Source organism: Cryptomeria japonica, chromosome 2, assembly GCF_030272615.1.
Source record: "Cryptomeria japonica chromosome 2, Sugi_1.0, whole genome shotgun sequence".
In the NCBI taxonomy this organism is placed as follows: Eukaryota; Viridiplantae; Streptophyta; class Pinopsida; order Cupressales; family Cupressaceae; genus Cryptomeria; species Cryptomeria japonica.
In genome coordinates this window covers 92,782,604-92,808,467 of record NC_081406.1, presented here as the reverse complement: position 1 = coordinate 92,808,467, position 25,864 = coordinate 92,782,604, and the positions used below count along the sequence as shown (strand labels likewise).

The following is a 25,864-nucleotide window of genomic DNA, read 5'->3' as shown; positions in this document are numbered from 1 at the left end:
TAAGGCTGTTTATAGGTGTGGTCAGCTGGATTTGGAGCGGTGGAAGGCTCCTAATGAGTGGTCGGTTGCTAGGATGGAGGAAGAGTGTGCTGAGTTGCATGACATTTTAGTGAGTAGACACTGTAGTTCCCTCAAGGGAAGGGATGGGCTTGCTTGGTCTCGAAATCCTAAGGGCATTTTTACTGTGGCTAGTGGATACCGAGAATTGTTAAACTGAAGACTTGAAGGAGGAGAGGTGAGCTGGTGGAAACAGGTGTGGAATAATGTTTCTTGGCTGAAGTGTAACTGCTTTGTTTGCACTTTGGCTTTGAATAGATGTCTAACCTGGGACAATATCCACAAGCGGGGATTCTTGGGGCCTTTTATTTGTGTTTTGTGTGGTAATGGGGAGGAAGATTCCTCGCACCTGTTCTTTAGATGCACCGTCTCTATGCTTATTTGGCATTATTGGTGGGGGGTGTGGAAGCATCCTTGTGTCCACGTGGATTCTCTAGTTGAGTTCTGGAGTAGTTTGGGCAGGCCTCCTATCTTGTCCTCCTTCCTCCAGACTATATGGTATATTGGGCCCATCTTCATTCCGTGGCAGATCTGTCTCGAGAGAAACATGAGGATTTTTTGTGAGGTTAGATTGTTTGTTCAACAAGTTTGGAATAGGATCATTGCTATGATCCGGGAGACAGTGGAAGCTAAATGTGAGGTGAATTTTCCGCTAAGTAGAGATGAGGCAGATATTGTGAGTAAGTTTGGCCTGCAGTAGTTGTCTCCTGCCTCAACTTATGTCAGGAGAGGTAGATGAGCTATGAAGAAGGTGCAAAGGGTGGGAAGGTGGATACCCCCTCAGGATGGGATTATCAAGATTAACACTGATGGCTCATCTAGGGGTAACCCAGACCCTGCTGGAGTTGGTGGTGTTGGTAGGAATCGTAGGGGGGAGGTAGTTTTCCTCTTTTCGGTGCATAAAGGGAGGAAGTCTAATAATTTTATGTAGGGATATGTGATTCTCTATGCCCTAGAGCGGGCTTGGGAGTTGGGCCGAAGGAAGGTGATTTGTGAATAATATTCACAAATTGTTGTTAACTTGTTGAATGAGTAGAAGGTGAGTGGGATCCAGTGGTAGTTGGTAGGGATTGTTCAGCAGATTCTCCATATTAGTTCTTTAGTGGAGCAGGTGTCTTTTATCCACATCCCTCGAGAATGGAATAGAGCTACTGATTGTTTGGCCAAGTGGGCCTCAGAACATGGTAGTGATTGGAAAGTTGAAGGTTGGGAGCATCTCTCCGGGGATTACGCTCAAGACTTGCAGAAGATTTTTACTGAGGACATCGATGGTTATGAAGCTGGATGAGGTGGGACTGGTTTGGTAGTTCTTTTCTGGGGCCTCAGGGCTCTGGCTCTCTTTGTAATTTTTGTGTTTAAGTTTCAATTAAGTTTTTACCCCTTTTATTCAAAAATAATAATAATAGTTGAATATTAAAAATAATCAAATTGATTAAAAAATGATAAAAAGATAGTAATTATTAACTATTTATAATATCTAAAAATTATAATAGTTGTAGCTATTGTTGAATGTTTACGTCCCCCATTGAAATGTCTTTACTGAATGTTTATATGAGAGATGATGTGTGACCTCACTGATTCATAACAAAATCATAATTTAAATTGCTGTAGAAAATATCTTCTACTTTTTAAGATTTTAACTTTTCAATTATAAATTGATATTTTTATGCAAGCTTTGACTTCTAAACTTACTGACATTCTCTAAATTTAATATGTTGCTTAATGTAAGACTAGCATTAACCTCACCGTGCCACCACATTTAGGGCAAAATTCGACGTAAAAATTAACTTGCACTCGGTCACAGATTCTTTCTGCGCATACTTACACTGAAAGGGGTGCTGAGGCGCTCATCCAAGGAAACATGAACAGATATACTTTTCAACACTTCAAAGAATATTATTAATCAGTGGAGACTGGTCATCCATCTCTTCTCAAGACCCAAATTAAACTGTCCATAAAGGACCAAATAAAACAAGCAAAACAATTACAGGATACATGAAATAGGTTCAAACATAAATCTCTGAATATGCTAGAAAAGTAGCCAAGCAGATAAAAGCAAAGACTTATTACACCCTTGCTTACGTTGCAGTTAATTATATAAGACCTGAAGAATACTGAACACCCGTAGATGGCAGCCACGAATTTCCTTGTATGAATTGACCCACAGTAAACTGGCTTGCTTCCCATGATGTCTTGATGACATGGTAGCCCCGCCACTTTACTCTATTTGCAGTAGGAGCACGCGGGCCCATATTCAAGTATTCTCCATAATAGAGCGTGTCCAATGCAAAGTTTCCAGCCCATTCATACCAACCAGCGGGCTGAATCAAATCGTCGAGATAAGACTGCATTATTACAGTACGAGAATATTCCCTCCATGGCCTTCCCAGATAAGCCGGGAACGAGCTTTTCACGGCAGCTAAGTTAGAGTCTGCTGTGAGCCTGCAGTTGTGTATGGAGATACCGGTGTTCTGATTGGGGTCCTGTCTGCCTTGAGCGGCGTACATTATTTTTTGTTTTGGTAAGGGCTTACGCGCCACAAGATTACAGTTCTGAAGAACCACTGCGGCGTTTCCAAAGATGAAATCAACAGTGCCATAGATGTCACAATCGCGGTAGAATTGGCGAAGGGAGTGGACGTAAAGGGTGTCTTCATAGCCCTTAATGCTACACCTGTAGAATGCCGAGAGATCTGATCCCACGCGAAGGGCCACCGCCTGGTGTTTGGCTGGTCCTGCCGTGTTCTGGAAGGTCATGTCGCGGGCGATGAATTGCTTGCCCGTCACAGCTGCGATATTCATTCCAAATTGTAGGATTCAGTTTCCTTCATATGATTGCTCTAGTGTTTACCCAATCAATATTATAGGGTAAGATGCAAAGTTCACTGTTAGATTAAGAGAGAGAACGAAAATATATCTTAGAATTTAAGAAATGTCTATTTAACATTATGATGTAGATAGTAATGAATTTGATGCGGGTATAAATAAAGGGTGTCTAAATTTCCATGAAAAAGCCGTCATTCGAGACAGAAGCACCATATTTTGGATTGAACATATATGCGAGAGTTGAGCACAACATATCACAATAGTGATATAATCCTATCATTCGTCGTAAAATTAAAATAATTTGAGCTGTATTTACTAAAATTAAGTTTAAATATATACATTGAGTTTTGATTTGTTAAGTGACTCATTTGTAAAAAGTCAGTTTATTCTTGTGATTTCAGATGAATCATGTAAAATTAATCTTTTTCAATAGGATTCATTTATATGTGTGATCTATGATTTGAGATGAGCTACTTGAACAAGTTAAAGCTTTTTTGAAGTCAAAACGATAAAGTTTATGACTTTTGATGCTTTAATATGATATAGTCATTATTTCTGAATTTGTAAAGTTATTATTGATCATAAGAAAATTTGAAATAGTTGAAAAAATATTTTCAGATTTTTTTAGTTTTTCTAGACATTAGTAAATGGCATTTTTGAAGGCCTTCAGGGCATTTTTAGCCCTTGAAAGTGGCATTTCAGGTTTTCACCTACAACTCTTGGAGACCTTTCCAACGAGTTAAGCAGCTCGTAATTTCGAGTCTTATGCAAAAAGTTATGCCTAGTTAAATTTAAGACAAATTTTATATATTTTTTTGAAAAATTACATAGTTTTAGATTTTATTATGTAAATAGCCCTGATATGATTGTTGGTTTTTCGATTCTCAAGGAGTTGCTGGTGACCCTTGGAATCCCTTGGACTACTATATGTTGGATTTTCGAATTGAATACAATACTTTTTGGCTTGCTTCAAAATCTAAGCTCTCCTCTTCATGTAACAGAATTTACAATACCGCGGGTTCTCACCCAGGTGTTGTCATCCGAATCCATAATTCGGTCAATTATAGTGAGATTTAATAGTTTTTGCATAGACCTATAGATGGGAGAACTCATCATCATGCATACTAAATAATAACACTTCAAGAGAGGTTTGAATCTTGATGACAAAAACCACAATACTACAAATTAATCATCATACTATGTCATTACATGCTTGACATACACCTACTTCTCTATCTAACTCTTAATTTCATTTTAAAAATTTCACCAATCATTATTATAATAATTCTTTAGTTTCACTTTTATTTGATTTCTTACTTTGTTTAAATATTTATATGTTTTATTTCTACATTTGATTATGTTATAATTTTGGATTTAAAATATATATATATATCAATTGTTAGGGTCTTGATTTGGTGGAATGTATTTAGATATATTCATCATAAAACATAATAAAACTTTGGTACTTTATATTCTATTAAAAAGAAGATTTCATATAAATTGCTAAAAATATATAGAATTATAATTAAATTTACATCTAATTTATATTATACATTTTTAAAAATTGACATCTTAAAATTTGAAGACCAAGTTTACATAGATAACTTTAAAACAATATTTTCATGGCATGTAATTTTGACTCTTTTATATATATATATAGCTTTGACACCAATAAAATAACTATATATATTATAAAATAATTAATTTTTATATAATAAAAAAATTATTATTATTATTTTAATATAAATACCTCAAAAAATTTAATATATTGATACCTACAAGTGAAACTATAAATGAAATAAATAAATGGTGACTTATCCAAAACCAAAGTTAAAATAACTCTTCCAATAAAGATTAAAAAAAAGTAATGTAATAAATAAAATAATCCAAATCAAAATAAAATCTCTTAAATTCATAGAATAAAATGTATTTAAGATATTTATACTTGTATAAAATCAGTTGTAAATAACTAATTTATATAAGATATCTGGACTAGAAAAGTTGGGTCTGCAACTAGGGCCGAACTCGCACGAGCTGAAGCCCACGTGACGACATCCTTTTCTACCCTGTACTCACTCATTTACTCCCAATCCCTTCGAGCGTGGGAGAGTAATGGATGGGAGATGGCGTTAAGTCATCTTGCGAGCCATGCCCTTCTTCAAACGCTACTGAAGGAGAAGACCAGAGTTTCAAATAGGCGCTCGTCTGTTCGACTTCTCCCCCTAGTGGTGCGCTCTTCCTTGCAATTCAATCATCTCCTAATGGACCACAGAATGGGAGCAGAGGAGGAGGTAAGGATTCTTCTCATACCATTCTTACTGTTATGCCAAACTCTGAAATGAATGCAGTATTACTGAACGAGAGCACTAGGTTAAGAGACATGACTGTCTTTTTTTGTGGTCCTAGATAATAGTAAGACCCCTTTTAGGAATTTTATGAATGATTGGTTGCAAAAAGTTTGGGTTAACATATTAAGGTTTGAATTCAGTTTCTATCAGATGATTCAGAAGGGTTTGTACATTAATTTTTTCAAAGATTCCAAAAATGAGAAAGAAGTTATTAAAAAGGAATACTGGAATGTAGGCAATGGTTGTTTCGGAGCCATAGTATGGTCATCAAAGGCCAACCATAATGAAATAATTTCATTATCATGCGCTAGATGCGTCACGGTGAAGAATATCCTACCCATACTATGGAATTGGCTTCCTCATGCTCTGGCTTCCATTGGTTATGTTCTAAGGATGGAAAATACATCCACTCTCCTCTCTCACATGAATTCTAGACTCCTAATATCCATCAAGCCTGAGGTGGAGATCCCGACTAAAATTCACTTTGAACTCGAGGATGATAAATTCTCATGCCAGATTGAATTCGTAGGAGGAATCAATGCATGTTTCTTGTGCAAGAAAGAAGGACATATCTGGAGGAATTGCCCTCTGCTGAAATACTCTAAAAACCCTTCCTCTAAGGGTAAGACCCTCCACTCTGCCTCTTAGTCATCCAACCTTTCTCAAGCTGACAAGCCTGTTTCCAATTATAGAGACCCTGCGAAAACCCTTGATTTCTTTCCCCCTCCAACCCCCTTGCTTCTCTCAACCCCTCATCTAAGGGAGAGCAACCTATTATGCCAAAGGAGAAACCCTCCTCTGTTGTCAATCCTGATGTCTCCCCTGCTAAGCTAGACTCTCTTGTTGCGGCTGTTAGAGCTTCTCTTAAGCCCCCTTCCCCCCCTCTCTGGATGGAACCAATGTGTGTTCTTATAGGATGAATCTCAATTGTTTTAAACCTTCCTCCAACAAGTTGAATGCACAACAGATTGTGATGGAAAAGTTCAAAAAGAGGAATGACACTAAAAAGAGGATTCAGGACCAAATTAATAATTTGAACCTCGTGGTCATTCCTGCCAAACCTATGGCCAAGTCCCTTGGTAACCATTCCCCCAATCTAGTAACTGTTCAATACAAGGATGCCAAGGAGGGGGTGGATAACTCTACCCAGTTTTATGACTCTCAGAGCACTATTGATCCCCCTAGCTGCTCCTCATCAGGAGATGTAGATAATTCCCTCCTTAGTGGTACCCTCACAAGACATCCATAGGTGTGTCCTAATGGGAATATTACTCTTGATCCTGGGGTAGGTTTGGAAGGTTGTGAGGATAGTACCAAATGTAAGCCCCCATTGGAGGATGAACAAATGGGGTATGAACCTAAGTTTGACAATAGGACCTCTTGGGCTATTGTCCCTTACACCAACTCTCTCGACCAGGATCTTATGGCAAAGGCTATGTTAGTATATAGACTTCAGAATGCTATTATTAAGAAAACAAAAAAGAAGAAAGAATCAAAAAATAAAGTTGTTTCCAAGACCTAGGAGCCGAGCAAATATTTGAGTTCAAAAGAAAGAGAGGCAGACAAAATGCTTCAATTTCTTCTCAACCTATTAAATTAAGTGACCCTAAGCACTTTCCTAAGTGCTACAGAACCTTCAGGACCCCCATGCACACCTCTTCTTAATCTCCTATGGTGAGTTTGAACTGTGTATCTTGGAATGTCAAGGGCTTGGAGTCCCCGAATAGGAAATATGTAGCAAGGTGGTTTCTCAAAATTTCCAACAACACTAATGTGGTAATGATTCAAGAGATCAAGGTTGTCCAATTCACACTTGATATCAATCTTAAATGCATATGGAAGGATGTTGAACACTTTTCTACTAGGCACCAAAAAGGTAAGGGGGGAGAAACCATCCTACTTAGTCGTAGATGGAAGAGTGCAATAACAAAATGGGTGTGGTCCCCTTGCAATAGATTTGTATGGGTGGTGCTTAAGATCAAGGGGTCTAAATATGGAATTGGTTTAGTCTATGCCCCTAATGATGTAAAGGATAGAATTGAGTTGTGGAAGTTGTTATCTTAGCTAGAGGAAATCCCTTGGATTATGGGGGGAGACTTTAATATGGTTGAAAGACCCTCAGGTAAGAGAGGAGAAAACAAATTTGAATGGAAGGGTGATGAAATATTTTACTGGATCAAGATGATCAATAGGTTAAATTTGGTAGACCCCATGGCTGATAAGAATAAAGAGTGTAAAGATATATGGTTCTCTTTGTGCAATTATTAGAAAGGGAACAAGAGAATCTATTCAAGACTTGATAGATTATATGCTCATAAGGATACCTTTCAATTCATTAATAATAACTTAGGGGTTGGTGTGAGGGTAGTACCATATTCCGTATCAGAACACCACCCTATTCATGCATTGATCTTCATAGGAAATGTTGATAGAGAGAGGGTTAGAGATAAAGATAGATTAATCCTTAACCCTAACCTTCTACTAGATGAATCTGTGAATCTATGAATCAGATAGTCCTGATCATTAAACTATTCAATGAGCATATTACAAGGCTACAATATGATATTGATAGATGGAATCAAAATGTTAGAAGCTAGAGAAAACTCCAAACTATTGGGAGGAAAAATTCCAAGGATGGTAGGAAACTAGAATTTGAACTTCATGATATGCTACTGGTGGTAGAAGGCCAGTGCTAGAATGAACTTGATAATAAAAATCTTGTTGAGAAAGCTTGCCAAGCCAGGGATACCCTAAGGAAACTGTAGCATAATAAGATTTGGGGTATCAAGACTAGAGCTAGAATCAATTGGGTTGAACAAGGAGACAAAGGGTCAAGATTTTTCTTTCAGATGCTTAAAAGCAATGAATCTAAAGAAAGTATTGGAGACATATGGGTTGATGGACATACAATATCAACCACCCCTGACATCCTCAATGCTTTTTAAGAATTCTACTCCACCCTATATTCTATTCAGAGGATAATGAATTTCAAAAGGAAGAATTTAGGAAGAAGATTAAGTCAATCATTCCTAACAAGGCCAACAAGGAAGATTGCAGCAAATTAGAAAAAGAGATCTCTCTTGAGGAAGTATTGAAAGCCATTTCATCTCTCAATAATGACAAAGCCCTTGGTCCAGACAGGCTCACTATGGAATTCTACAAGACCAACTCAAAATGGATAGGAAAACTCTTGCTGGATGTTTACAAAGAAGCTATCTCTACTGGATCTTTGGGGGTGGAGATCAATACCGACCTCATCAAACTACTCCCTAAGGATGGAGATAAAACCCTTCTAAAACACTGAAGACCCATAACTCTTCTTAATGTATCCTACAAGATTCTAGCCAAAATCCTTTCTAGAAGGCTTGAGGACATTCTCCCTAAGGTCATCAACCACACTCAAAATGGGTTTGTTAAAGGGAGATATATATTAGAGAACCTAATTGGGTGAATTCACAAAGCTGGTTCCCACTTTTGCCAATGAAGGAATTTGGCGAAAGTGGGAACTTCAATTTTTAAGGTGTTCGAGCGAAATATGGGTGTTCGCTCGAATTACCCCTGGGAGTTTGAGCAAACCGATTTGCGGACCTGCATTTTCTCGAACCACCAGCGACGTTTGGGTTTGAGCGAACCCCCTAAAATATTAATATTTTAGGGGGTTCGCTCGAACCCCCCATTCGCTCGAACCATTTTTGATTAGGGTTTTTTTAAAACATTTATAAAAAACAAAAGTGACAGTTAAAACGTCATTATCAAAGTTGTCTTTTTCTGTCTGGTGGGGGTTGGATCGAACTAGTTGTCAGCATCACGTCACCGAGCTTTGTCTGCAGTAGCTAGCGCCTTTCATATTTCAGTTTTCGACCTTTATTATATCAGGTGCACAAAATAACCCTTTGTTTGGTTTAATATTGTCTTTTTTTATTAAATTAATAAATAATTTGTTTGTTAATTTATTTTTTTAATTAAATAATTGTATATAGTTATTGTTTTTCAACATTTTAGAAAAATGTTTGATAATTTATTGTTTTTCATTATTTTAGAAAAATGTTTGATAATTTAATGTTTTGACTGAAATGTGTCAATTTGTTTTTAAAATTACATAATTGTATATATGTATATTTTTTTCAACATTTTAAAAAATTGTTATGAAAAACATAGAAAACTAAGACCTAGTAAATCAGAACTTAGAAAAACATTAGAAAAAAAAGAAAATTAGAAAAATGTTGCAAACGTAAATATAATAAATTAAACTTTACAAAAATTAATAAATTTTAATTTAAATAAACATTAGAAAATTTAGATAACAATTTTAAACAAATTAGACAAAATAAATCCTCGACAATGTGACCCATTTTCACATCCTATTACATGCACAACATGACCCCTTAAGACCACATATGCCCTGATGACACTATACATTCCCTTAGGAGGTCATAGAGGATCACATATAACATACTAGTGTACATATGACATTCCCTTTAGGATCACATAGTGTCCTAAGAGGTCATACATGGTCCTAAGGGGTCACACATGTGTTATAACACATGCGTGACCCCTTAGAACTGCATATGACCCCTTATAAAATCCTAGTGTGAATGACATACCCCATAGTTCATCACATAGTGTCTTAAGGGGTTGTATGTAGTCCTAACCTGGGGTCACGCTGCATTGACACATGCGTGACCCCTAAGTAGGTCACATATGACCCCTTATAACATCCTACTGTACATATGACATTTCCTATGTGTCCTAAGGGGTCATATGACCCCTTATAACATCCTACTATACATATGACATTCCCCTTAGGATCATATAGTGTCCTAACATATGCATGACCCCTTATAAAATCCTAGTGTGAACGTCATACCCCTTGGTCCATCACATAGTGTCTTAAGGGGCCGTATGTGGTCCTAAGGGGTCACGCATGCATTGACACATACGTGACCCCTTAGTAGGTCACATATGACCCCTTATAACATCCTACTGTACATAATATGACATTCCCCTTAGGATCATATAGTGTCCTAAGGGGTCATATGTGGTCCTGAGGGGTCACGCATGTGTTATAACACATGCATGACCCATTAGAACTGCATATGACCCCTTATAAAATCCTAGTGTGAATGACATACCCCTTAGTTCATCACATAGTGTCTTAAGGGGTCGTATGTGGTCCTAAGGGGTCACGCATGCATTGACACATGTGTGACCCCTTAGTAGGTCACATATGACCCCTTATAACATCCTACTGTACATATGACATTTCCTATGTGTCCTAAGGGGTCATATGTGGTCCTGAGGGGTTACGCATGTGTTATAACACATGTGTGACCCCTTAGTAGGTCACATACGACCCCTTATAACATCCTACTGTATATATGATGAACCCATTAGGATCATATAGTGTCCTAAGGGGTTATATGTGACCTCCTAACCCATTAGAACCGCATATGACCCCTTATAAAATCCTAGTGTGAATGACATACCCCTTAGTTCATCACATAGTGTCTTAAGGGGTCGTATGTGGTCCTAACCTGGGGTTACACATGCATTGACACATGCGTGACCCCTTAGTAGGTCACATATGACCCCTTATAACATCCTACTATACATATGACATTTCCTATTTGTCCTAAGGGGTCATATGACCCCTTATAACATCCTATTGTACATATGACATTCCCCTTAGGATCATATAGTGTCCTAACATATGCATGACCCCTTAGAACCGCATATGACCCCTTATAAAATCCTAGTGTGAACGTCATACCCCTTAGTCCATCACATAGTGTCTTAAGGGGTCGTATGTGGTCCTAAGGGGTCACGCATGCATTGACACATGTGTGACCCCTTAGTAGGTCACATATGACCCCTTATAACATCCTACTGTACATAATATGACATTTCCTATGTGTCCTAAGGGGTCATATGTGACCTACTAAGGGGTCGTATTAGAACCACATATGACACCTTATAAAATCCTAGTGTGAACGACATACCCCTTAGTTCATCACATAGTGTATTAAGGGGTTGTATTTGGTCCTAAGGGGTCATGCATGCATTGACACACATGCGTGACCCCTTAGTAGGTCACATATGACCCCTTAGGATCAAATGACCCCTTATAACCGCTTATAACATCCTAGTGTACATATGACATTCCCCTTAGGATCATATAGTGTCCTAACATATGCATGACCCCTTAGAATTGCATATGACCCCTTATAAAATCCTAGTGTGAACGACATACCCCTTAGTTCATCGTGCATAGTGTCTTAAGGGGTCATATTTGGTCCTAAGGGGTCATGCATGCATTGACACAAATGCGTGACCCCTTAGTAGGTCACATATGACCCCTTAGGATCAAATGACCCCTTATAACCCCTTATAACATCCTACTATACATATGGCATTCCCCTTAGGATCATATAGTGTCCTAACATATGCATGACCCCTTAGAACCGCATATGACCCCTTATAAAATCCTAGTGTGAACGACATACCCCTTAGTCCATCACATAGTGTCTTAAGGGGTCGTATGACATTCCCGTTAAGATCACATATTGTAGATTTAATAATTTTATAATCATATGGGCCCAAATATAATCATATCCAGGCCCAAATGTTATATATCATGTTCTTGAATTTTTTATGTATGTCAAAGATTTAAATATACACGTGTTAGATTTCTCTATCTCTCTGAAATATATGTTATCTCTAGATCTGAAATATATGTATAATCTCTCTCTCTCTCTCATGAAGATTTATATATGTATAATCTCTCTCTCTCTCTCTCTCTGTCTCTGCTTACGTATTTATTTAACTTTATGACATGTACCTAGATAGATGGCATCCTAGGATATATCTTCGCAGGCTCCTAATCAGGATCCACCTGTGCAGGCTCCTGATCAGGATCCACCTGCACAAGCTCCACATCAGAAGCCACACATTGATGATGTTGATCCTCCACAATAGGATCCCCCCTTGCCTGACATTGCTACTATTTTTCAGTATAATGATCGGGAGTTGCATAGGTTGAGGGCCATATTAGATGACCCTCATACTGATGGCGTGTATAAGAGTACATGCATGTCCATTTTTGATAGTTTGCGAACATTGAGAGACCGCTTAGTTTCTCATACCTCATTCTCACCTAAGGTTATAGCAGATATATATAGACAGTTGAGGAGAGAGGTGAGGGGTTCGCATTCTTTTGCTGATGTGGTGGGGGTGGTCTCAAAGGAGACCATCAAGGAGAGATGCTTTCCACAATATTAGGAGAAGAGTAAGGTGAGGGGATATCAAGTTACCAGATGTATCGACCCACAAGTTGCATCACTGATTTACCCACGCTTCTTAGCTACCCATGGTCGTTATCCTAATAACGACCAGATACCATTATACTTTGCACAACAGGTATTTGCTGAGGTTCATTGTTAGATGAAGCCAAACTACCTTGATATTCCAGGATATTATGGATAGGGGAGGGGCAGGATTGCTGATAGAGATGCATATCGTAGGCATGATAGAGCTCTGCCTAGACATAGGAACCTTGTTGGCCAGAGATTTCTTGCAGTAGTCCCAGCCATGGCACCCATAGCAGATCACATTGTGATTGCTTCTCAGAGAGAAGCAATTGATAGGATTGGACAGATTGCATCAGTAGCAGCCACCATATCTTCTGACAGGGTGAGCAGATATATGATGACTCGACCACGCTCGCGATCATCCATAGATCATGCATCTTCTAGTCATGGGGGGGCTTCAGGTTCAGATGATCGGTATATTTCTGCTAGCATCCCCTCCCTAGATGAGGTAGTAGCTATAATCGGAGGTAGTAGACATGTACAGATGTCACAGTATTTAGCCAAGGACCTACTACATGCTTATAGTTTTATTTCATCTCAACTTGGGATACCATTGGCTGATGTTAGAGAGGAGATTCCTAGAGATGGTCAGGCTACAATGGCATCGATGCATACCTCGAGACAGTCATAACATTCTCATCACTCTACGCATGCTCCAGGCACTGACCCACCTACAGATCACTCTATTGCTGCAGAGGAGGAGCTACGAGCTGATTAGGTCCATATCACAGATGAGGGCTGCTTGGATTCATTTGAGGATATACGCGCTGATCAGGTTCATATCACAGATGAGGGTTTGGACTCATTCGAGGATCAGCTAAGAGATTTGAGCCATACTAGATTTATGGACATGCTACTATAGTCAAACACTTCATCCACGATGCCCACTCATCTAGTTAGCCCCTTGCACTCCTCAGTGATACGTACAACTAGAGAGAGATATGTAGGCACGACTGATGTTGTTGATATGATCATGGGACAGGATTAGACTATACAACCTACTCCAGGTGATACACAGGTATATACATGTACATGTACGTTTAAATTTTTAGAAGATATGTATACATGTTGCAAATTTGTAGGATAAATCTATATATATATATAGATCATGTTTAATAAATAATATAGAGTTCTAAGTTTTAATTTGTAGATCCTTTAAATTGATCGTGGACTAATCCTTAAATTCACAGTTAGCTCATGTCACTCCTTCCTTGAGCTCTGAGCATCTTCGTAGGAGAGATTCTTTAGATGCTAGTAGTGTATAGGTTAGTTATGGTTTTTGGTACATATATGTACATGTATGTATACATGCACGTTACAATTTATATTTAAATTTTTATTTAACTCTACTTGGATTTGATGTACATGCACGTCTAGAGAGATAGATATATTATATTTAATATTTAAATAAATTCTACTTTTGCAGGACTCCCACTCAGATGGTCGCTCATTTTGTAGCCGACATGATGATCCCTGTTGATTTGCTCCAGACTTTATAGCTCATTTACATTTATCTTTTTATAGACTTTCATATTATATATATTCATGCACGTACATGGAGTTTAGACTCTAGATTATACTTTATACCTGGTTTGTGTTTGATTAGATTATACATGTTTGATTATATTAGATTTATACATACATTTGATTAGATTATCTATTTATACATGTTTGATTATATTATATTTATACATGTTTGATTAGATTAGATTTAAATACATGTTTGATTAGATTGTATATTTCACATGCATGTACAAATTTGAAGTTTAGACTAGATTATACTTTATATCTCCTTTGTGTTTGATCGGATTATATAGATTTATACATGTTTGATTATATTAGATTTATGTACATGTTTGATTAGATTAGATTTAAATACATGTTTGATTAGATTATATATTTCACATACATGTACAATGAAGTTTAGACTAGATTATACTTTATATCTCCGTTGTGTTTGATCGGAAATTATATAGATTTATACATGTTTGATTATATTATATTTATACATGTTTGATTAGATTAGATTTCAATACATGTTTGATTAGATTGTATATTTCACATGCATGTACAATGAAGTTTAGACTAGATTAAATACTTTATATCTCTGTTGTGTTTGATAGGATTATATATATTTCCACTGCATCAAGTATCAATATGAAGTTTAGACTAGAGATTATATATATATTTCATGCACATGTACATGTGTTAGATTATATATTCCATGTGCACATGTACATACACATGTTAGATTATATATACAGACTTTATGTTCAATGGACTGGACTAGATTATATATATATCACGTGCACATGTTAGAAATACAAGTAGATATGCATTAAAATTTAAAAGAACATGTTCAAACAAAAGAGTATGTATGAAATGAACAAACTAAACTTAATAGGTCATGTACACTAAATAGGTCACATGGTATGTGAGCTTCTAGGTATGTATACTGTAGTTAAATAGTTGACAACATGTACATGTCAGGTAATTACAAATGTCCTAATTCCATATTATATCAATTTTACAAATACATTACATATTATATTCTAATTTAAATATGCATTTTTTAATTAAATTATTTAAACTAGTGGTCCTTACAAATTAGATGCATTTAGAATTAGATATAGTACCTTATACATACAAATTGAACATGCATTTAAACATGTACATGTACTTGAATTAACTTTGAATACATCCTAATTTGATCTATAATGTATTTAAACTTAAAAAATAATTATCCTTTAGTTTCAAAACAAGTTAAAAGATCTAGAATTTATCTTCAGTATTAATTCAATTCATGTGGGCTGAACCACATGTGTGCTTTGGATTGCTATATATATATATATATATATAGTTCATACCACATCAAGTGGTTCAGAACGCTCTTCAATAACACTTAATATTTTGTCATGATCTTCACTATCTAGTCTCCACTTTTGAGACCGCCCTCGACGTGGAACTGTTTGAAGAATTAGGCCAACAACAATGACCAAGTGACTATACTGATATACCTTGTTGTCAATTTGGTATTCAGTGAAATGAATCCCATGTTGAACAATTTTAACTTGTTTGAAATATGTCCCTTGCACTACAACTGATCCTACATGTACATGTATATAAGAAATTAAAAATTTGTACATAAGCGGTTTGTACATGTACATATTCAAATCAGAACTCAAACCTATGGGAAATGACATTCCATCACTCATCTCAGATTTGGATAACTTCTTTCTCTCTTCTGTGCAACGCAATAAATAATAACTAACACCTTCTATATTTCCATCTTCTGCTATGACTGCAAAAACATCTCCTGCAATTTGACACAAGTTGAATAAATTCTAAGTTATATGTCATTTTTAAGGAAATATTTACGTGTACGTCATGTATGTACCTTTTTTAATCAATCCTAAAATATGATCGTAATCACCAGAAATCAAAGAAATGTCTTCAAAGTTTTCATCCTCATTTGAATCCTTGTATGTGTTAGAAACATCTAGTGGCACCATTTTCCATTCACTAACATATCCAGGCTCTTGGTTCTTGCAATCAACATAGTTTTCGAAAATGCATTCAGAACAAAAACATGAATAATCCCTAGTATATAACATCCATGGGCGATTATCTGTACTCATGACACAAAGCAAAGATCTTGTCCTCTCCATGCTCTTGCATCCATGCATTGATTTTCTATCCACATCTGCAAAATGTACATGTGTACAAGAATGTACATGGAGATCAAGTTGTTAAATTGAAACATTTGAACTAGGAACATTTTTTAAAAAATTAAATAAAATTAAATAAAATACTAAAAGAGAACACGTATCGGTTATCTCCCAAAACACTCTATATGGAATGGGTCTGTATGTTCTCGATGATGATTCCCCAGGATAATTAGGTTGCTCAAAGTGTTTCTTACACCATTCAACAACGTCATGTGCATCTTCTAAACGTTCTCCTGTGTACTTTATTTGATGCTTTCTTAGAGCATGTTTGATACAAGCTCCTGCACCATCATGTTCACCCTTTCCATGACCACTCTCAAAAAAACTCCAAACATGTGGTATTTTGTCATTTCGATGATATCTACATAGTGCATAAAATGGCCTTGAAGATTTTAATTGTGCCGCACATCCATCAGACCAAACAAAATGTTTAACTATTGTTATGCCTCTATCTAACTATTGTTATGCCTCTATCTTTCAAATATTCAAAAAACTTCTTAAAGCAATGTTGTACAAAAAGTGTGTCATGCTCCTTATCATCACTAATATAGAAGCGGTACTCTTTCTTAATGACACAGTTTTCAAATGTACTATCAACACCATCCAAATTCATCTATGCGTGTCAATAACACACATGCACCAAAATAGTGATTTGCTTTGAAAAGTAATACTCTGATTGAATCTCTTTTTGATGTGCAAAAGAGTAATTCTCTGCGAAGTCAACTACAGATAGAATAGTTCCAAGTGGGAAAGTGTCTCTTAATCTATTAAATTGTTCTGCTTGCCACTTGGCAAAAAAACCATGGCATATGTATGGTTTTATCAACTTACAAAAATTTTCCATAAATGTTCCAATAGGTATTTCCTCTTCTACATAATCCAGCCTTGTAGATTCCTTTCCAAATTTTGTTTCAAATTTTTTGTACTTGTAACTCTTGCAATTTACCATCTTCCTCATGTCAGTATCTTCATCTCTCAAAGGCAATTTAGCCAAGTCCCCGCATGTTCCACAAATTCCTCTTATGCAATTTATTTGATCGGTTGCATTATCATTTGATTTATCACATAAGATGGATGCTATGAATTGACTTGTTCGTTTAGGAGGAGCATTTTCAAAACCATCACTATCTTCTCTAATCTTTCGAAACACCTAATAGTACAAGTCAAATTCAATGTGATAACGACAACAACAAGTTTCGAAAACTCTGTTTAATTTCACATAATATGGCCTTAACTGTTCAAACATGGTTTGTCCAATCTTTATATGAGGGTTTGTTTTAGTAAACAATACATACAATTCATGCTTTGTTGTGTCTATCCAATGTTTTACATGAGAACATAACGATCAGGACCAATCCTTTGCTTGATAACATCTCTACTATTTGATGAAGGATGAGTATTATCATTCCAAAAACTTGTCACAAAGTTCCTAACAACATCTTCAATTCTATCCAAACGAGGAGCTCTACACATAATTGCCCAATTCCCTTCTGAGGTAGTATCATCCAAAATTTTTCTCCTTTTAACATATTTAGATATTGTCCTTCTACTAAAACCAAACTCAGATGACAGTGAAGAGATTTGTCATTTTTGAGACAATCTTTCATTTACTAAAGATGTCAACATCACTCTTCTTGAAATGGTCTTATCTAGTTTTCGAGATTTTTTACCAATGTTCACCAAACCTTTCTTAACATTATCAACAATAGATTTTTGTAGCTGAGAAGTTTTCCTCTTTTGACTTGTTGTATCTATACCCAACAATTTCATTGGATCTATTAAGTCTTTATGAGTAAGTACAATTGATAACAATTGAGCTTTTTCTAGTGTAGTATCAAGATTGTTGAAATGAGACATTATTTCTTTTCCACTTTTATTCATTGACCTCCTTTTAGTATGTCTAGGTTCTTCACTAAGACGTTTCAACTCATCCACATCCATTTCAAGTAAATGATCTAAATTTTTATAAGAAATATTTCTCTTCACCTATTTAGCTAGATCCACAATATGCTCATCCATATCAGTGGTAGGAGGTAAGGAGCTTGACCCCTCTCCTTCAAAGGTCTCCATTGGTTCAACTTGGACAATCTCCTCCCTATGTTCATCAACTATATTGTGTTTTTCAATAGGTTCGTTTGCCTCAACTCTCGCCTCAGAACTCCCTTCTTCTCAAGCCCGTTCTGAACATAATTTAAGAGTTTGTGTAAGGTTCTTGAATTAATCAAAGATTATTCAATTAGGTTTAAGAATAGGGGTGAATTTGGCTTAAAGCTTTGTAACATGTTAAAATTAGCCCGTTCAATTTGGTTTATTAAATTTAATTACTTTTAGGACCTTATTGTTATAACTCTAATTAAATTACCTGTTTAGGTTTAAAGTTCAATTTGTTCTCAGGTTACGATTAAAGTTCAATCTCTAATTTTGGGCACTAATTTAACACATAAAATAGAATTTTGATAAATTAGAAATTCCAATTTTGAAAATTAAAAGTACAAATATTTAAATGATGCATGCATACGATATAGGTGACCTCATATTAATTTGTTATGGACCATAATGTAGGTGGACTATAATTTGTCACATCTGTGTATATTTAAGACCTATTATTGCATAATAGACTCCTAATCTGAAATGTTTTTGAATGTATGTGAAGTCATATAAATAGTTCATCTAAATTATTCAACATGTTTAATAGACCTTATAAATTTATGTCACATTTAAGACCTATAATCAATGTAATAGTCCTAATTTAGGCCTTATTATTAAAATCAATATGACCACGTATGAAAAAACATTTCACAATTAATATACTTAACTCCCCTTAAGACAGATATATTATGTGATATTAAAGGACCTATTGAACATGAAATTACTTGTACATGTAGATTAAATATTCAATATATATAATTTAGAACCTAGAAATTATGACATAATAGGTCTTATTAATTTTATGACTTAATAGGTCTTATCTATTATAAATGGACTTAATTATATAGGAGAAAAATGCAATTACACAAGAAGCAAGTTGATCGAGTTTGAAATTTGCAAATACACATGTATTATCTCAAATTAATTATGCTTTCCAATTAAAACAAGTTTATTTTTAATCCTATTATTTCCAATTAATTTAATTAAGATTTTTTAAATTAATTTTCATTAGGTTAATTAAGAGATATCTCCTCACTATCTGACAAGGATAGGTCCTTAACCCTAGGAGACAACCTTTCATATCTCAATAAGTCCATCCTTCAATTAAGAGATATGACAGGTTGTCTCCTAGGGTTAAGGGCCTATCCTTGTCGGATAGTGAGGAGTTATCCAATGTGCAATTCACAGATGACACTACTATTATTGTAGAGTGTGTTGAAATCAATTTTGTCAACTAAATTGAAAAGATAAAATTATTATGTGAAGCATCGGGGAGAAAGATCTCTCTGTACAAATCAACAATGCTTGGGTGGGACACTCAGGGTCCTCCCTGGTTTGACAAATTTTCTATTTCTTGGTGGGGGGCAAACCACCAGGTGAAGTACTTAGGCATACCCTTCTCAATCAGTCCTAATCTTAGAGAAATGTGGCTATGGATTAGAGAGAAATTTGATGGCAAATTGTGTAAGTGGAATAGGCATTTCCTCTCCCTAGCTGGAAGGGTGCAAGTATGTCAGAAAATCCTTTCAGCCTATAATATATACTATGCTTCTTCCTGGATTTTTATTAACTATCAATGGAACCATATTCAAAAATAGATCAGGCAATTTATGTGGTCAGATGAGAGTGGTGTGTCATGAGAAAAGCCAAAGGGGGATTGGGCCTGAAACATTTGAGGTTACAGGAATTGGCACTATCTTCCAAAGGGATATTCAGAGCACTCAATGGGAATGAACCTTGGAAGGTACTAATTAGAAACAACATTGCTCGTTCAGTTCCAAAACAAGGTAAGGCTTGGAAATCTTTGCCACTAGATGACCTGGTAGCAGGGCACTTTTCTATCCAACCTGCGGGCTCTATGGTGTTCAATGCTATATGGAAAGCATGAGAAGGAGTAAGACAGTTCAATACAAACAATGGTATCATCAATAAAAACTAAGAGATCTATGGAAGTAGATCTATATGGTGGAACTTGTATACGAAAGGAAAACCCCTTGCACTCAATCAAGGCTGCTTGGCCAAGAGTTCGGAAAGTAAGGGTATCAAATTCTTCAAAGATATCCTCACCAATGGAAACCTTGTACCCTGGCCCGACCTAAGATACAAATTTGGAATCCCCCCTTCCCAATGGATAACTTATGCTATGTTGAGAGATGCATGTGTTGCTCTTTCCCTACCCAGAATGTATGACAGTGATGAAAGATATACATAGTTCAAGTGCTGCAATTGCACCCCCCTGGATAATATGAAAGCTAAAGACATCTATACTCAGTTGGTTGATAAGGAAGATATCTTGAACCACATTAACTACAAGTGGAACCTAAATTTGGACCACTCAAAATGGGCCAAAATGCTTGGATACCTATGGCCCAAACCGATGGAACCCCAAAAAAAGTACTTTGATTGGTGTTTCTTGCTTCACAGATTGCCCATATACTTGTCTGTTAGTGACCCTCCTATGTGCTCATGCTGCAGAGTCCCCAAAACTGTGAATCCTATATTTTTTGGTTGTTTATTTGCTAAGAAATTATGGAACATGGTCGGTATCTCGATCAATGGTAATACTATGAGTTGGGAATGTGTCATTGGCTATGTGGTAGGGCTATCAAAAAGTAGCAATGTTTTTGGTTTGTGCTCTCCTCAGCTATATTATGGTCAATTTGGAAGTTTAAAAATAACGATTTCTTTAATGGTATTGCAAGAACCCTTACCGAGTCTCTCAAGAGACTCATTTTGTCTAAAATTTCTTGGCAGGTCACAGTGGTAATGAGGATCTCCACAAGGAAGTTTTAGAAAATGGATGGAGACGGGCAAGCAAGAATGTATACCAAAGAGATTTTGCATGGCTATTCCTTGAAAAGGATGTCTGAAGAAAGGAAGGTCTTCAAAACTAGGCTCACAAACTTCATGGTGAAATGGGAAGCCAAAAGGAAGACAGCTGTAGCAACAACCCCTATCATAGTGGCCATCCCAAAAGTTGAAGGAGCCATACCTATCCCACCATTTTGTAGACAAAGGCAAATCTGGATGGAGGGACAGTTAGGTAGGACAACATGGATTAAGGATGACTATGAGTCCTTCCTTGGGTAGATGGTTATAGTTGCAGATGAGATTATGTTGTTTATGAATCCTATTATGATAATTTTTTATATGTAACTATTAAACGAATACCTATTGGGGTTGTATCCCCTCGTCTATGTCTTTTGTTGCTACGAACTATGCACTAGTTGGTTGGAACTAGTTATAATCATGTATGTTTGCTGATATTTAAAATAATTTTTTTATATAGGATGAACTTGTCTTTTTTTATGCCACATAATATTATATTGTTTCAAGCATGTTCAAAGAAAAATAAAATAACTTTTAAGTAAATAAATACTAACATTTCTCTACATTTTTTTAATTAATGTGTTTAAGATATCTATACTTGTATAAAATCAACTGTAAATAACTACTATTTAAAATGAATTTGTTTTTTTATATGTCATATAATCTTATATAATAAAAGGACTAATAATTTTAGGCACATCTAATATAATTGAAAAAAGAAATAATGACAACATCAAGGAAATACAATTTTAGTACAATTCAACTAAATTTTATGAAATTGATTATTAAACTACTTTTGTAATAACATGACACTACATAGAAGAATCGGTAAGTGTATCTAAAATCCTTCCATTATGATTTCCATCAATATGTAAATTAAAATAATTTTTTTTTTTGTCAAGTATATTTGTTTTGATTGACGTGGCAAGAGATTAGTGATTGAGATGTGTAATTTTCTTAAAATCAAGATTTTCTATAGGATGTGATATTTCTTATAGATTATATAGAGTTTTTGTACTAAAGATTTGATGTATGAACTAATAATAAAAATAAGTCGTAAGTCAATTATAGATATAAAAAAATTTCTTATTGAATAAGGTAAAAATACTAATCATATATATATATATAATGTTAAAATACTTAAATTATAATAATATATATACAAATGCAAATATAAATTGAAAAGATAAAAGTGAATACCCTACACATTATATTAATTTATTAACTCCCCAAGAACTTAATGCACAATATAAAATAAACATATGTTATTGAAATTTTTTGATAGTAAGAAGCTCACACTTTTTTTTTATTAAATGTAAAAATTTTATTTAAAATGATCAATATTTATATTATAGCATAAGTTATTTTAAAATATATTGAAACAATTTTACATTTTCTTTATATAGTTTTAAATATTAAATTTGTAAATATGTATAATAGTGTGAATAAATATTCAGTTTAATTGTTTGTGTGTAAAAGTTGTGAAAAATAAAAATAAATATTTAGTAGAATATTTAAAATAATTAATAATATGTGTGTAAATCTAGTTTTATTTATTTAGAATAAATTTGATTTATATTATACATCAAATATTTTAAAAGTATTTATTGGAATAAATAAGAAACAAATACTGAAATTTATAGATATTAAATTAAAAAATAATAAATAGAATAAAATATTTAATATTCACAAGATAAATTTTTAAAAATTAATATTTTTGTCCTCTACTATTAAAAATAATAGAATGGCTCCTCTCAAGGTTTCTTACCTAGGCCTTTCAACTCATCACAACCATTCTACTCATTTGTAGGCCTCTCTTTTAGCTACCAAATGAGATCATGGATAATGGGTTGGACACATATTCATCGGTGCTTTGCCTCTCCACCTTACATAGGGTAACTTCTAGGTGTCTTTCTCGTGGAGCTTCTAGCTAGTTTGGTTCTAACAATTTTTTAAATTTGATTCTTGTAATTTCACTGGCCTAAGAAGAAAAAGATAAAGATAGGTATGACAAAGGTTGGGACCCTCCATGAGTACTTCAAACCTTGTTGATGTATGGGGTAAACTGAGTGACCAGAATGCACCTCCTCTCCCCTTGCTACTATTGTTGCCACTTAATGACTTGTTTATTATGTTTATTATTCAAATGTTGGTCTCATATGGACTCTAAGGGTATACTTTTATACACCCATTATTTTGTTTGTGAATATGTGTAATATTATTTTTATAAATGATAAAGTAGACACTTATTGAAAAATAAAATCTCATTGACTCATCTACTATGATATAAAATTATTAATAAAATTAAGAATATAACATAGAAAATCGAAAAAAATATTTATGTTTATTTTTCATAGAACAATTTATAGTAAGTAAACTGTTTAATGTTGAGTGATCTAAAAATTCATGTAATTTAGACACATATAATGTTATATTAGACACATATAAAGATTTATAATTATAAATTCCAAATTTTGAAAAATATTAAAATAATACAATTTCTATATATGTATAAAGACATATTTAATGCTGTATTAAGAATAATGAAGATCCCTAATTTTGATCGATGTTAAATTAATACACTTTTTAAATACATCTATATGTTGTTATATGAAAGCAAAAAGAAAGACTATGAATGTATGACGTAGAAGAGAAATACATAATTAAGAACAATCTACTCTAAAATTTGTAGATGTGTAAGCTGCTTCAGCTGGTTAGACTTCTTAGCGATACAATATACCATTACTAATTTGTAAACAGTCATGTTCAATGGGATATAAAATTTTGGCGTTAACAAAGGAAAAAGGACTCACCAACTGTTGCAGAATCAAATGTTGTGGAGCCATCGTGAACGTTTCGACTGCCGGTAATGACAGTCTGATCTTTGCCGTCTCCAATGAACATGATATTATGCTTGCTTTTCTGTATCTCTATGTTCTCCTCATACACCCCTGCTTTTATGTGGATAACATGCCTCGTTTTGCTCTTCTGATCAGGAGCTGCCGCCACCGCCGCCGAAATGCTTCTATGATCACCACTCCCGTCCATGGCAACAACGGCGTTAACCTTTATACTACCGGCAGGAGGCCGTAAAAGCCGTCGATCTTCCGCCGACATCCACGACGGGAAACCTTCGTCGTCAGATGCAATGAAATCTTTTGACAAAAGACGGCGCCGCCGATTGGAAAGGGAATCTGCATTGCCCAGGCCTTGATTTGCTTTGTCAGAAATATTACACACCATGGCAAGAGAATTGCTCACCAAATTCGACACGTACCGCAGCTGGCCATTCAGGTCTTGTTTGAAATCTCCTTTGCAGAGGTGGAAGCCCTCGAGACAAGTGTACTGGTTTGTAATGGCCGCACTCAGACGTGTCTCCAGGTCAGCGGCGTGCTTTGGCATAGACCAGAATGACGTGTTATGCAGATCGGACAGCGTGTCGTTGAGCTGGTCCAGCGTGTTATCGAACATCTCCATACAGTCGTGGAGAGCCCCGCGTTGCCTCAAGTCGAGGCCGGGGCGAGAAAGGCTGCGAGCCTGCTCCTTGGCCTTCTCCACCGCCAATATGCCCACACTCACAGCGGCATTCACGATCTCCATGGGACCGGCTTCACTGTATAAGCCACCAAAACTTAAGAGACTTGAGGCGCACAATTTTGGATGAAGCGTGCTGCTGCATGCATCTTTCACTGCATTTGACGTCGATTTCCCCCATCCCAAACGATTCGTTCGTACATCTTTGGCTCTCTCGTTATCATGCCCTTGAACTCCAACTGCGAGGAAGATAACGGCACCGATTATCAATGCAGAAGCCAATGGGATGGCAAGAATTCTTTTAGTACCCTTGCGCCTGGTGTGTTGCTCTGATCTATCATTGAGCTCGCCATGGCTTATATTCTTCCAGCCCATTGTAGTAATAGCCTATTACGCTCAGAACCCTCAATTGAAACGAAAAAAATCAAAATATAATTTCTCTGAACTTAGCCTAACTGAGCTACCAGGCTTGGGGATATCCAGTGGAGAAACGTGGGTTTATATACAAATTTTGCCTCCTTGCTTAACCGTATGAAAGTTACTACAGTGGGTGGTGGAGAGAGAGAACAAGTATTTATCTTTTCGTTGTTCAGTCTTTTACACGTCGCTTAATAGCTGTATATGTCTTTGGGTAATCTATGTGTTTAGAATTAGGGAAGAGTATCAGTTTTTTTTTTGTTTTTTTTTTAGTTTTTTTTTTTTTTGCATGTTTTAATTATTATTGATTGGATTTCGATAATTAAAAGTCTATTAAAAAACATATCTAGTGAGTCAATAGTCACTCATTGGTATATCTAATAGTTTGAAAAAAGTTATAATTAGATCAATTGTGCAACTTTATTGGTATCAATAATTGAGGATTATTGGAGCATTTATACATAAGTATGAGAATAATTGTACAATTTTTCTGGTTGTCAAATCAAACAGGTAATGGGGCAAATAGAGAGTATGTTTGGGATGACACTTTGAAATGACTACTTTTTGACCCTTGTGTGCATAACAGATCCCACGACATTTGTCTTTACCAC

At 35.5% G+C, this 25,864-nt stretch overlaps 1 protein-coding gene across 1 annotated transcript; it reads right to left on the bottom strand.

The window, feature by feature from the left end:
* Positions 1 to 2,150: 2,150 nt before the first annotated feature.
* Positions 2,151 to 25,211, bottom strand: LOC131078879 (pectinesterase-like). Its single transcript, XM_058016705.2, has 2 exons — positions 24,116 to 25,211; positions 2,151 to 2,845 (listed from the first exon to the last, which is right to left on the bottom strand). The coding sequence occupies exons 1-2, from the start codon at positions 25,209 to 25,211 to the stop codon at positions 2,151 to 2,153; spliced, it is 1,791 nt and encodes a 596-aa protein (XP_057872688.2).
* Between the last annotated feature and the right edge of the window lie 653 nt (positions 25,212 to 25,864).

Bases quoted from the DNA above. Each gene is read 5' to 3' on its own strand.
- LOC131078879 (XM_058016705.2), bottom strand. From the start codon at position 25,211: ATGGGCTGGAAGAATATAAGCCATGGCGAGCTCAATGATAGATCAGAG. The intron at 2,846-24,115 runs GTGAGTCCTTTT...TGAATATCGCAG, and splicing joins ATTTGATTCTGCAACAGTTG to CTGTGACGGGCAAGCAATTC.